This window comes from Lygodium microphyllum, chromosome 9, assembly GCF_053477565.2.
Source record: "Lygodium microphyllum isolate KBCC chromosome 9, Lygodium_microphyllum_v1.1.10, whole genome shotgun sequence".
Classification (NCBI taxonomy): Eukaryota; Viridiplantae; Streptophyta; class Polypodiopsida; order Schizaeales; family Lygodiaceae; genus Lygodium; species Lygodium microphyllum.
Window position 1 is genome coordinate 86,265,748 of NC_141143.1, and position 12,382 is coordinate 86,278,129.

The window sequence follows — 12,382 nt, forward strand, 5'->3', positions numbered from 1 at the left end:
GGTCGGATGATGGGCAATGAGCGCTTTTGTGGCTGCATATTCCATATTAACCAAGGCCACCCACATAATTAAGAAGAGGAGGCTACGGAGGAGATTCAGTAGCCTCATCCGAAAGCTTTGCAATGATTCGTCCCTTTCTAAAGACCCATGTAGTAGGAAGGAAGACGAGGAGCTCGATCATTTTCATGAAGAAAATGCTCGCCAAAAGATTGCTACTCAAGTAGGGTAGTGCAGTTGAGAAAGGGCATCCTTAGGTCTTTCGGCTCATTTGTGCGTCACCATTGTATCAAATTCATTCCACGATAAAATATCACTCTCTCTTATATCTTATGCTTTTGTAAATACTCTTAAGCATAGGCTCATCTTTTGGAAAACCTTAGTTAAGAACATAAGGCACGGAAGCTCTTTTTGTTCCATAAATTGTTAGAGATGTAACATCCGGATGCTAGATCTTCAAGGGATGCACATTAAAAAAATATAAATGGACCATGTGCAATCAACAAAAGGGTTATTTTATTTATTAAAATTCAAAAGATTAGATTTATAAAAGAGAGTTTTTATTATATTTCAAAACAAGTGTAACTAAATGGTACTTTTTTAACACCCTTTGAACAACGTGTGATATGGACGATATTTTATAGGGGCACCCCTAAGGCTAGATCAATAAAAGGAACTACCTTCTCGGTAGCCTTGAGCAAAAAGAATATTTTTTAGGAATGAAAAGGTTGGTGTTGGATTGGATTGTGGAGTGATAGCATGCCCTCTCTCTTAGTGTAGGGGTGGTTGTTTTGGTTTGTCAAAGTTGGATGGTATGAGTATGTGAACTTTTTTTTTAATTGAAGATAGCTTGTGCTGTCTCACTAGTTGCTTGATGCTTTGAATCAAAGGTATATTACTCTATGTTCTCTCTTGAAGAGTTTAGATACAAACATGACGTGCATTTGGTTGTAATAATGATACAATTCTTGTTGAGGTGTTGAGTGGTTAGCGTACCCTTTTACTAGTCAAGTGATGTTGCTTTGGTGTTGATTATTTTTTGTATGGGATTGTTATAGTTTTGGTAGTTTGGACTTAAGTTATGGTTGAGCTTGTATGATATTTGTGTGTTGTTTGTTAAAGAACACATTTTGATGTTGGCATAAGGATTCATGCATGGTCTTTACTCCAAAAGGTTGAATTTTTGAGTTATTATTGTTCTTTTGAGTTTCATTGGGGTTATGTTTGTCTATTATGCTATATTGAAGCTATGGTGACTCATGAGTGCATGCCATCATCAAGAGAGAGAGAGAGGGGATACCCTTTGTTTGTTTATTAAGTTAAGCATTAGAATTTGTCGTTAACAATTTGAAATAATAATTTTCTTTTTGAACAATGTGGCTACTTGCTCCAAATGAGTTTGAGAAGTGTGTTTTTTAGGCTAAGTCATGGTTGTTGGAAATATGATATTTATTTATTTATTTATTTATTTATTTATTTATTTATTTATTTATTTTTTATTTTTTTTCTTTGGGAGGCTTTTCCAATAAACTATGGACATTAACTGTGTGACTATGATTGAGGACTATTCCTTGAGAATTGAAGAGAATTAGCTTAGTTAGGACCATGTGTGTTATCAATTTCTCTTGAGGATTATTCCTTGAGAATCAAAGAGAATTAGTTTAGCTACTAAGACCATGTATAGAATTAGTTTCCCTTGATCCGTTTTGTGGATGTTGCTAGATGTTATGTCTAGATTATAAGCTAATGTGAAGGTCACAAACCCGTATTGGCACTCCATATCTCAATTGCAAGTACTAGAGAGTGATTTTATTGTCCCCTACTTTCATGTCAATATCAACTTAAATGGAGTTCGATCATAACTATTTTGTGCAATAGCTTGTATACCCACAAGGTTGTCATTTAATTGTCTTTTGATCTCCTTTATCTTTATAAATATATATATATATATATATATATATATATATATATATATATATATATATATATATATATATATATATATATATATGTGTGTGTGTGTGTGTGTGTGTGTGTGTAGAGAGAGAGAGAGAGAGAGAGAGAGAGAGAGTGTGTGTGTGTGTGTGTGTGTGTGTGTGTGTGTGTTTTAATTAGTTCTATGATAAGGATTTTCCAAGTTGACTCAACGTGGCCATTAGCTTGATAATAATAAAAAGATGATTTCTTATGTATGACCATAAAGTAGAGAGGAGGTGCTTCATCACTTCATTCAAGAAGTCGGTGCCTTGATCATTGACTAATTCAATCAAGCAATCAAATCATGAGATACCCTACTCAAAAGGAATTCAAACATTGTTCTTGCATCATTTTAACTTGATGAAATAGTCAAGTACTTGATTAAATAGTCAAGTGCAACTAGTATGCATGTAATACCACATTATAGGACTCATGGTTCATGTTCCACATTTCTTGAGTGGTTATCTAACCCCAGAAGTGGAGTCAACTACATTCTATCCTTTGTCATTAGCTTCATTAGTACCTTGTTCCTTGACATTTGTCACAATGCTTAACAAGCCTTGTAGTATCTTTGAACAAGGTAGGCCATTAAAAATTAAGACTCAAACATCTTTCTTATTGTTGGCTCACAATTGAAGTGACCTACTACAATCCCACCATGAACTTATTGACGTACATTGTGCATTTCATGCTCTCTCATACGTAATATCAAAAGAACCTCCTATTTGAGCCGTTATATTTCTCCAACTATTTATTGGAAACATTGTTCTTAATCAATTATAACCTCAATTGAGCCTTCTCTATCATCTTTCTGGAAATAATAGTATCATGATTTTTATATCAACTTAATTCAATGTAAGATCTGCAAATTTCTCTCTAGATTGATGTTGAATAATTGAACATCCGAAAGATTAGTCCACTTCCATGGCTAGTTCTCCAATGATGATGCATAGCATATGATTGGCCATGTAGTGTTGTTTTCCTTTTCTTACTATCATTGAGGAATCAAACTCTAGCAACAATAGAAGCCATCAAGCTATTCCTCCTATAGTATAAGGCTTATTCACAAGATGGAGCAATGCTTGATCATCAGCGAAGAACATGAATGGTGTTGCTAAAAGGTAACGACACTACTTCACCACATACGCCATGCCTAATCCTTTTTTTTCTAATAGTTAATCTTGGCATCAATTAGTTGCCTTCTTGCAAAGCTCACACAAAAGTAAAGGTTTCACTTGATGGAACAATAGAAGCCATGAGGCCATTCCTCCTATAGCAAAAGGCTTATTCACAAGATAGTGCATGCTTGATGATCAATGAAGAACATGAATGGTGTTGCTAGAAGATAATGGCACAACTTCTTCACTACATACACTATACCTAGTCCTTTTTGTAATAGTTCATCTTGGTATCAATAAGTTGCCTTCTTGCAAAAGCTCACATGAAAGTGAAGGTTTCGTTCACTAAGTTGATCAAACACTAACTACACAAATGTCTTTGATACATCATGTGGAAAGTGATTCTCCAATTTGGGACTTGGCAAATTGGTGATAAACTCACAAGAAGCTCAAAACCTTCGTAAAAGCTTCCTACAACTTTTGGCACCCTTGGTCAACACAAATGTTACCAAAACATTGTACAAGGGTCTCAAGATTGCATAATTTAGCATAAAGCATTGAGAATACTTAATGTAGCCTAAAAAGCACTAAACCCCCTTTTCATTCCTCAATGATAAAATATCAATGACAACCTTGATCTTGGTGATCCCTATGGCAATTCCATTCATTGAAATCATGTTCCCAATGACATATCCATATTTAATCCAAAACTATCACATTAAGGGGTTCAATCAAAAATAATATCTATAGCTCATAAAAACTTGTCTTGCAATATCAAGATGTTCATTCAATCCCAAACTCATGCAAAGGTTATCCCTTGATTATCCACAAAGACTTTTAGAAACCTTCAACTAGTCCATAAAATTATACACATCATACATCAAAAGGTGGTTCACACATTGGTCAACCCAAATGCATCACAATGTATACAAACACCCTCGATTCTACAACCACAATAGTCTTGTGCCTAACATTTGGATAGACTTGCAATTTGTTGTATCTTGAAAATTTGTAGAAAACTATATTTGCCTACCACTATTTCTAGCATATACATAGTGTACGGTAACGATCATGGTCAAATTCTTGTTTTTGGCACTCAACTTGCCACACTTCCTCATCATAAGTACAATGGGTATATTCGAATTCTTGTCATGACACTTTGAACTTATCATATTTCCTCATGATAAATACAATGGGTAAGATCCATTCCATGTTTTTATTATCTTCATAAATCTAGCACCTTGCGACTCTTCAATTTCCTATTCGAGTCTTGCTTCTAAAAACATGGGGATAGTCTGAGTTTCTACACAACATGGCACTTCCTTAAGGTCAAAGTAATCCCCCCCACAAACACATTTGCGCATGCTTTGGGCATGGTGATCATCAATGCACCTTCTTCAAACATCCAAGTCTTGAGCTATGTATACGCTTTGTACTTTTCCACTTCTATTGGAACTTGGGCCTTCAATAGTTCCCTAGTCAAAAACCCCTTTGGGCTCCTCATATTACCACCACATGATTTGCCCACTTATGCTCAATTAACCTCTTCTTCCTCTACTTGTCTTTCACTCTTCCCCCCTAAAATTCATCGATAGATCCCTATTATAATACCTAACTCAAACTCTTGCAATCTCTCTCACTATCATTGTTGCCTTTGGATTCTGAACTAGAAGAATGTGTTAGAATTTTCATTTCAAGATTGGTCACCTCTTGTTGATTCCAATGTCTTGAGACTTGGTGAAGCAATTTGGGTTTCTATTCCTTGTGTGTGATCTAGTAGCCAAAATACTTGAACCATTCTAGGTTGGAATTTACCTAGCAAACATTTCTAGCCTCATCTTGATTGTCATAGTATGTGTGCTCATAGGCTAGACTCGTGTGTAGCATAGATAACCAATCTCTCAGCCTGGTTAGCTACAATTCCCATGATCACTACAAATACTATAGTGGTAAGGTCTACCCAAGAGAGAGACTGTGACGAGGTGTGTGCACCAAGAGAACAAAATGTTACATAAAGACAACCAACCTACAAGTAAAGGAAACATTTGATGGCTATAAGTTGTGTCACATACAGGATACAGGCATATCTACACAAGAGGCAAGGATTACGGTCAGCAATGATTGCAAACAGAATGATAAGTAGCCTATAAATTGAGCACAAACAGATAACCAACCTCAAATAGCCAATAGGAATTGAAAGTCGAAAGTATGAACAGAAACCAGGAGACAATGAGGAAAAACTCATGAGGGCAAGCCCACAATAGTAATAGAGCATGTTTTACTATCCACATGAGATTACATCACATAAGACTCATACACATAGTCGTTATGTACAAGAGGACTGCAATTGAAACTGATGAAAAGATAAACATCATACATATGAAATCACAAAACAGCTAAGCTAGTAGCTGTCAATTTTTCTTGGAATACGTTTGGTATGAAATGAAAAACACTACCAAAAAGCATCACTGCTGCAGTAAGCGTATGTCTTTCACAGTCCATGCACCTTGAACAGTGCGTGAAACATCTGCCTTGAAATTCTCTTCTTTGGTTCCCCTTTCAACCTTGAGCAGCAAGTCAAAGTTGATGACATCTCCAATTCCCTGCAAATATGGCTCATGCAAACTTAATAACTCAAAAACAGAGTGACACATATGAAGTCACAACAAAGCATTTCTTCAAACCTGAGCAAGAGCAGAGACGACATCCTTCAGCTTGTAAGGAATCAATGAGTTTGATCTCTGTTGCAGTAACTTTAAAGCTTCCTCAGCTGCTTCCTTCACAATAGGATCGCTAGAGGATACAGAAGATAATCCTGACCCTCCCTCATCACTGGTATCTGAACCATCTGTTAGTTTGAAAAAGGAAAAAGAAAAGTGTGAAGGAGAAAGACAAATGAACAGACTGCAATCAACTTGATTCTTCAGGAATAGAACTAAAACCCTCAATTTAGATTTTAAGAACACTACTTGACAAGAAACACTTCGGTTGAACATATAATTAACACTTTTGACCACAAGAGCCTGGAAATCTGTTTCTTGACAAAGAAATTGAGAAAATGAGAGCCACATTTTCTTAAAAAGAAATTGACAAAAAGAGAGCCATATTTTCATCCCTGCAAGGCACAAATGTCCTGGTCAATTCTCAAAAACTGTACAAGCACAGAATGGAAGAAAGCTGTTGTTTGCCTAGCTTAGCTCCCAAGTCAGCTGTTGTTGCCATATCTCCACTCCGTTTGAAGTCCACCAAGGATTTGAAATTCTCCCAGGCTTTTACCCACACCTTCGCTTCATATACACTGATCTGCCCTCCAGATACAACCTCCAAATGCAAGAGATGCATGATCCCTGCAACAACTTGTCGCTCTGCTTTGATAAGCCTCACAAATTTGAGGTCGGAATTCTGCAATAGCAACATATGAAAAGATTTAAACCTAAATATCACAAGCAGATATGTTAGAGATACATCTGCTGATATTAAGTTGAAAGGAGTAAGTTCAGTGCCCAGATCCACGATGTAAGACGAGTGTGGCATCAGCATGTGTGAGTTTTTGCGTGCATGTGCCTGAATTGAAAGAAGAAAGAGCGAAAGCATGCATGTAAGTGTTAAGACACAGTGTTCGCACAATCCTGAGTACAAGATCAGCTAATAATTGCCTCGTTGGATCATCCAGACAAGGTTGCATAAATATGTGTACAACAGATACAGGTTAAGATTTCTAAACCTACTATACGAAACATACAAATACGATGTGCTATATGCAAAAGTGATGATGTAGCGAGGTTTCAAAACATGAGCATGAAAGAATCAGCTAATTGTCTCATCGGATCATCCAGACAAGATTGGCTGAACATGTGTACAACAGATACAGGTTGAGAAACCTACTGTACGAAACGTACAAAAAGGATGTGCTGTAAGCAAAAGTGATGGACTTGCAAGGTTTCAAGACCTAAGAATGACAGAAACAGACAACGGCGAGGCAAAACAGGTAGTGGTAAGACGCAAAAGTGATAGACTGGCAAGGCTATAGACATGAATATACTGGCAAGGTTTACAAATGGAATAGACATGAACATGGAAGGATCGGAAGATAACCTGTTTGCTGTTATGCTCATCTACGGCAAATTTGGCGAGCTCTTCCAACTCCATGTCGTTCTGATGCTCGACTGGCTCTTTCGCTCCTGCAACGTGTGCCATGGCTGCTTCTTGCGGGATCAGAAGAACGAGGGCAAGGGCGCATGATAACAAGAAAGTCGCCGACATTGCGAATGTCTGAATGTGTCCCTAAACCAGCTTTAGACTCCCCTTTCCCTCACCCACAGTCCTCAAAAGGGAAGCCAAAAGGATACATATTATCAGATGCGAAAAGAGATGTTTGCATTAGGTTCATTCCTCCATATACAACGTATTAGGCCGTTATTAGGGCCTTCTAATGTTTCTATGGCCCTTTAACTAGAATGCTTTAGATGCAAATTTCTAAAGTTTCTCCGGCCCTTTAACTGCTCGATGAGCAATCTTACTAGAAAGTTCCAATAACCAAAATGCTTTAGATGCAAATTCCGTCCATGAGATATCTTTGGTTCCACCGGAAGAAAAAAAATCAGGCATTGTTTCTACCCTTCCACAATATACATGGTGTAAACATCCTTAACAATTGATATATAAGCTTTTTTATGTTGCATTTGAAACCAAAACCTCCAAAAATCCTAACAAAGATTATGCTCCCCTATTGGCATCTTTGAATGTTGTGATACTTGGGCCCAAGCTTGTTGAGTTCTGCATCCATTTCAAAACATGTGAGCTAGCATCTCCTCTTCTCCACATGAGCATTTTCCATCTGTGATACCTCTTTTCCAAAGCTTACCGCCTAAAAGGACTACACCAACCATGACTTTCCAAACGAACACTCTATCCTTGAGGGGCAATTGGATAGACCAAGTGTTGTTAAAACATTCAAACAAAATATTCTATGAAATACTTATGTCCCAATATTTGCATACTCTAAGAATATGTTTATTACTTTTCATGCAAAGACTCCTCAATTCTTTAGTGCTTAAGACTTTCCGCAAGACTTTATTGGAGATTTCCAAAAATGACAATTTGCTGGTACTAAGCATTCACACTCCAACCATGCTTGTGCATTTAATAGAAATTTGTAGCCAAGTGAGTATTGGAATTAGACAAGTCTAGCCTAGGAATAGGCTTCCTCATGACTATATATGCTGCTCTGAGCTAGTGCTTAAACTGGAATACCTTTTTTTTTGCCAAGTTAATGCCTTTCCTACCCACCTCCACTAGCAGGAAGGAATTGAAAACCCAATACCAAAAGTTGTCTTCTTTGTTGACATCCCTAGTCTTCCTACTCACTTTTGCTTTGCTTAGCATTTCCTTCCATGATTGCAATAGGCTATCTATGAACCTTGAAGACTCCACTTTCATGATTGCTTGGGAACATAATAGGTCCTCTCCTTTCAAGCCCCAAGAAGTGCATGACTTGGGACTCTTGAAGACAAGTAAATCCATAAGCATGGAGCCATTAGAGGAATTTTGAGGTCTCAAAAACACCCTCTAAGGAAATTTGACCAAAATATTTCCCCAAAAATGGGGAACATGCAAATGAACTCCAAACTTGTTGAAGATTACATTTTTAGAACCTACTCTTCAAGAGCTTTGGTGGTATATGGGTTGATAAGGTTTGAAAGTGAAACAATGAAGTTACATCAATGATTCTCTTTTTCCTAGGGAATTATTGTAACACAATCTTTTAAGAGCAACAAAGAATCTTTACAGAATCTAGTCTCATCCAATCTTGAAACCCCATCATGCTATATATCTTCAGAAATTTTGTGAATAGTAGATTCTAAAAATACAATCTCCAACAAGTTTGGAGTTCGTTTGCAAAAATTTCACTATGCCCTCAATTTTTAAGGAAATATTTTGATCAAACTCCCTTAGAGAGTGTTTTCAAGACCTCAAATTTCCCCTAATGCCCAAGATGCTTGATCCTCAATACACCTCTTCAATATTTTTCCCCTTAGGGTAACACATCTAGAGCAAGGGTCCATCACACGTAGTCTCCCTACTTCCTTAGATAGCTTCAAGCTTTGCATAAGGATTGGAGCAAGACATCTATTTTGTTTGGTTTTACCCCATAGAAATCCCCCAATCAAGGAGTCCCAACATTTCCTACAATTTAGAGCTTCATGCTAGAAGGGAAAAATAAAAAGTAAGGGATAAACAAATAAAGGTACTTAAAATTGTGAGTCTTACATGGAGGGGCTAGCTAACCCAACTCCATTTCCTTACTATTGCTCTTAGTTTTTCCATGACCCAATCAGCTTTGCAAGTCTCTGATAAAAATGTGCCTAAAGGGTATCCAGGATACCTATAGATATTCCTTCTTGTGGTAGCCATCCCCTTCCAGCTAAGGGAATTGAGATCATCTTCACTAACACTTATAAGAGTAGATTTGTTGTAGTTTATTGTGAAAGCAATAATAGAATTGAACCAAAGATTCCGAGTAGCTAAATCACATTTGGTTAGCTCCATCCCTAAACCCCTATCCCTGCTTCCCACTCCCTCCACAAAAAATCATGGCACATCAAGGGTAGGATATACCTAGGGAGCCTTAGCTCACCTACAATTAGATATGTCTCCTTGAGTCACTTGCACCATTCTCTTCATCCCTTCTCAAATCCCTAAATGCCATTGTAATAACATTGAAAGCAAGACAATGGGCATGCCAATCACACATCACCCAATGTTGCAATCTCTCCTATTGATGATTCATAAAATCGCCTCATCCATCAAACTCCATCATCAAAATACCTATATGCATATTGCATGATATCACTTCACGATTCTCCTTCAACTTTTCTATCCATTAGCAATGACAATACTTCCCATATTTTATCCATCAACTTGTGCCTTCTGTCAATAGAAGATGTGGATCTAGAGCATGGCATGAGCTATGGAGGATGGAAGATGTAGACAGGACTCGTGTATACATGGACATAGACAAGTTCAACTATCACACAAGTGAATTAGGTTCCAAGATTGAGACCTGGACTCATAAACACAATCTTGTGTGTTTGACAATGACACAAACACTTGATTGAAGGAGAAAAGTACTATGGCATTCCATTGAAAAGTGAACCAAATACATCATTATATAGTCTTTGACCTTTGTTCATTCTCCTCACTATGCATGTGGGATTTAGGATATCTCTTCCTGGAGCATACATCATTTGTCATTTCTCAACACCCCCCCTCAAATGATGAGTTCCTACACTTGCTAGCTTCCCCCCCCTACATGATGACATGGCCTAGAAGACTAGCTCATAGTAAGCAACCTAATCAAGTTAAAGCTTGAAACTTTACATCTTTGGTAAGGGTTTTGTTTTACAAAGAAAATCCACTAAGGGAAACAAAATCTACTATGGGAAAACATAAGATCCACGATGGGAAAGATAGTTTCTTCAAAACAATCTATCAAAGTTGTTGTTGATGGTGGAAGCATCTTCTTCTTCTTCTCTTTCATTCATGAACTGATTATGATGGTTACCATTATGCACCTGTTGTGCTCTTTTATGGTGGAAACATTCACTGGCTATATGGTTAGTCTTACCACAATAATGACATGTCATCCGATCTTTGTTGTTGGAGTTGAATCCTCGGCCACGGCCACGGCCTTTCGCTCCAGCAGCTCCTTTGGTGTATAAGAGATTTTCCATAGATGATGGGACACTATCTTTTGCATTCTTGTTCTTTTGTTTATTCTCTTCATCAAGTAGAGAGTGCTCAATATCTTTCTGTGAAAAATTAGGTACATTGCTCAGCATAGAGACAATATTTTCATAAGGATCATGGTTTACACTAGCAATGAGTATATCAATGGCTTCATCTTTATCTATTGTTTTCTTCAGAGTGGCAAGTTGAGTTTTTAGAATTTTGAATTTATTAATATGCATAGTCACTGAAGTGTTATGTTTTATGTCAAGTTTATAGAACTGCATTAACAACTTGACCTTAGAGTTTTTGGCTTGACTTCCAAAGATCCTATCAAGCTCATCCCAAGCCTTTTTAGCATCTCTAATGCCAAAGATATGGTGCAATACATCATCAGATAGTCCCCAAGCAATGATGCCTAGAGCCTTGTTCATCTTTTTCCCCTCTTTTGTCTTAAGCTAGTCTTCTTCAACAAATCTATCTTCATCATCTTCCTTCTTGCTATTTGCATCTTCTGCATCATCCTCAAACAGGTCCCATAAGTCCTTCTGTATAAGGTCGTACATGGTCTTCTTCTTCTAGACATGAAATACTTCTCCATTGAACTTGGCTATTTGCTCAAGTTTTGCCATGTTGATTAACTTCAAATAGCTGAGATAATACTAGAAAGTGAGTCGCCCAAGAACACAAGTACATTAGTGGCAAATAACACTAGTTGAGTATCAATAGATACTATGCTTGAAGATTTGAAGATCTTTACGTTGAGCTTGATGTTGCTGGTGATTTCTCCCCTTCTTTCTAATTTTATGGGAAAGAACTTATTGAAAACTAAGTGAATCACCAAATCAGAGTTGCAGGAACTTCCTTAAGCTAAGAGAGGTGTGACAATGAAGTGAAAAGAAAATTTGAGGTGAAATGGGTATGGAGTCTTGGTCTTCTCTTGAATCTTTACAGATGACTTCTAAGCTTACTTGGGCAGTTCTAGATCTGTAGTGAGGTCTAGAGAGTGTAGCTTAGTGATTAAAATCACTATTGATAGCTTCAATGAGAAGAAACAATGAAAATGTCAAGCTTTGAAGCTTTGGCTATGGTTGCCCATAGAGATGACAATTAGGGTTTCACAGATTGTGATAGATAGAGAGAGAATTTTGGGGAGCCCTTTCAACCTAAGATTACCCACTTGGCAGTCTTCAAATGACCCACAAAAATCTAGAGGATCGCACCTTGTATTGGATGCTAGACCAGATCAAATCTGTGCTTGCAAAATCTACACTTGATTGACATTTTTTTGCAATGCCGAGTCCTGCAGGGCACAATGTTGGTGTTTGAGGTAATGAGCAAGAGTGCCTCAAGCTGGAGAACAACTCTCTTGAAGATAGCATGAAGAGATATGCTCTAGTTTGAAAGATCTAAGTGGTCAAACGGAGGTGGGTGCAGGCTCTAACTATGGCAGATACAAGGTCAAGTTGAAGGTGAAATTAAAAATGGAGACATGAGCTGGATGTGAACTGGACAGAGATGACCAGAGGTAAAGAAAGACTAGACAAGTAGTGTATGGAGTT

General features: G+C 37.4%; 1 protein-coding gene across 2 annotated transcripts; it reads right to left on the reverse strand.

Annotated features, from left to right (window-relative positions):
* Nucleotides 1–5,336: 5,336 nt before the first annotated feature.
* Nucleotides 5,337–7,484, reverse strand: LOC148031262 (cysteine proteinase inhibitor 12-like). Of its 2 annotated transcripts, none has more exons than XM_087684775.1 (4): nucleotides 7,188–7,484; nucleotides 6,281–6,494; nucleotides 5,777–5,931; nucleotides 5,337–5,695 (listed from the first exon to the last, which is right to left on the reverse strand). In XM_087684775.1, exons 1-4 carry the CDS (start codon nucleotides 7,353–7,355, stop codon nucleotides 5,558–5,560), a joined length of 675 nt encoding a protein of 224 aa, XP_087540901.1. In that variant the 5' UTR covers nucleotides 7,356–7,484; the 3' UTR covers nucleotides 5,337–5,557. The 2 variants fall into 2 exon arrangements, with proteins under 2 accessions (XP_087540901.1, XP_087540900.1); XM_087684774.1 differs by having other exon boundaries at nucleotides 5,777–5,940; nucleotides 7,188–7,472.
* Nucleotides 7,485–12,382: the final 4,898 nt, after the last annotated feature.